Source organism: Manacus vitellinus, unplaced genomic scaffold (assembly GCF_001715985.3).
Source record: "Manacus vitellinus isolate BGI_N305 unplaced genomic scaffold, ASM171598v3 scaffold_72_pilon, whole genome shotgun sequence".
Taxonomy (NCBI): domain Eukaryota; kingdom Metazoa; phylum Chordata; class Aves; order Passeriformes; family Pipridae; genus Manacus; species Manacus vitellinus.
Window position 1 is genome coordinate 2690886 of NW_021940764.1, and position 1398 is coordinate 2692283.

The following is a 1398-nucleotide window of genomic DNA, read 5'->3' on the forward strand; positions in this document are numbered from 1 at the left end:
CCCGTGAGGCTCCCAAAGTTCCTAAAGTGTGCCTGCTGCATCCCAGAGTGTCCCAAAAGTTCCCCTGCTGCATCCCAAAGTGTCTCAAAGTGTCCCTAGTGCATCCCTTACTGTTTCAAAGTGTCCCAACCTCCCACACTGCATCCCTGAATCATCCCCTCGTGTCCCCACAGTGGCCTCACTGCATCCCAAAGCGGCTCCAACCCAACAGTTGTCCCCATTACATCCCCACATATCCCCACCGTACCCCAAAGTGCCCTTGCTGTGTCCCCAAGTGTTCCCTCTGTGCTCCAGCCACCCCTGCCATGTCCCAAACCCCTGCCATGTGCTCAGCTGTCCTTGTTGTGTCCCCAGGTGTCACCCCTGTGTCCTCAACCATCCTCCTTGTGTCCCTGCCATGTCCCAAAGCACTTCAGTCGTGTCTCTTGCTGTCCCTTTTGCATCCCACATGGTCCTGGTTGTGTCCCAAATCGTCCCCATCATGACCCAAAGTGTTCCCACTCCAAGTGGGTGGCTCTGGGTGATGGGAACTCACGTCCCATGATGGTTCTCATCACCTGTCCCCACTGCCTGTGGTGACACTTCTGGTGACATGGGATTTGGTGATTCCGTTTGGGAAGGGTGTCCCAGGTCACCCTGGTGGCCCTCAGTCTCAGGTTCCCTCGTCTTCATAGGGTACAAAGGGCACATGGTGTCCCCAAGGGTCCACTGATGTGCCTGCAGTGCCACCAGGTCCCTGGGATGTCCCCATGTCCTGCCAACACCACCTGACCCCGATGGCTGAATGGGCTCTTTATTCGGGAATCGGGCGGTGGGCTCCGGCCATGGCACAGCCTGGCTTCTCCCTGCCCTCCCTCCCGCTGGTGCCATGTCCCTGCAGGCACTGCCAGCCTGGGCACCTCCATCCTCTCATCCCGGGAATGCCGCTGGCCCCGACAAGCTGTGGACCACAGGGCTCCATAGTCCATTGACCAGTGGGGGCCCCACAAACCCCACACCCCCCTGGGGTGGATCCGGCCCCCGTAGGAGTGGGTGGCCGAGGAGGACCCCTGGGGGTGCCCATCCCTTGAGCTGGGCCACCATTCTGTCCTTCGTAGAGCCACGGCCACCTCCCATCGTCTGCGGTGACACATCTGAGTCCTTCCTGGAGGAGCTGCTCCGTCAAGTCCCCACTGCTGAGGGTGTGTCCTGGGGGTTTATCCCTCCGGGAAGATGTAGCCGTAGTGGTTGAGGATGTGCTCCACCACCTGGTTCTGGAAGACCATGTGCATGGCCATGTTGCCCTCCTCGCTCGCCGGCCGCAGCAGGGTGGGCCCGAAGACGATGGCGACGCTCTGCACCGACATCCTGTTCTCCTCCCTGTGCTCGATCACCCTGCAGGGATGGGGGGGTGTCACC

General features: G+C 60.6%; 1 protein-coding gene across 1 annotated transcript in view; it reads right to left on the reverse strand.

Moving 5' to 3' along the window:
• Nucleotides 1-853: 853 nt before the first annotated feature.
• The window catches only part of ARHGAP27 (Rho GTPase activating protein 27), an 8957-nt gene continuing 8412 nt past the window's right edge, over nt 854-1398 (reverse strand). Inside the window, exon 14 of the mRNA XM_029964483.1 lies at nt 854-1374. Within this exon, the coding sequence (XP_029820343.1) occupies nt 1197-1374 (178 nt within the window). The 3' untranslated portion in view covers nt 854-1196. The remainder of the gene's footprint in view (nt 1375-1398) is intronic.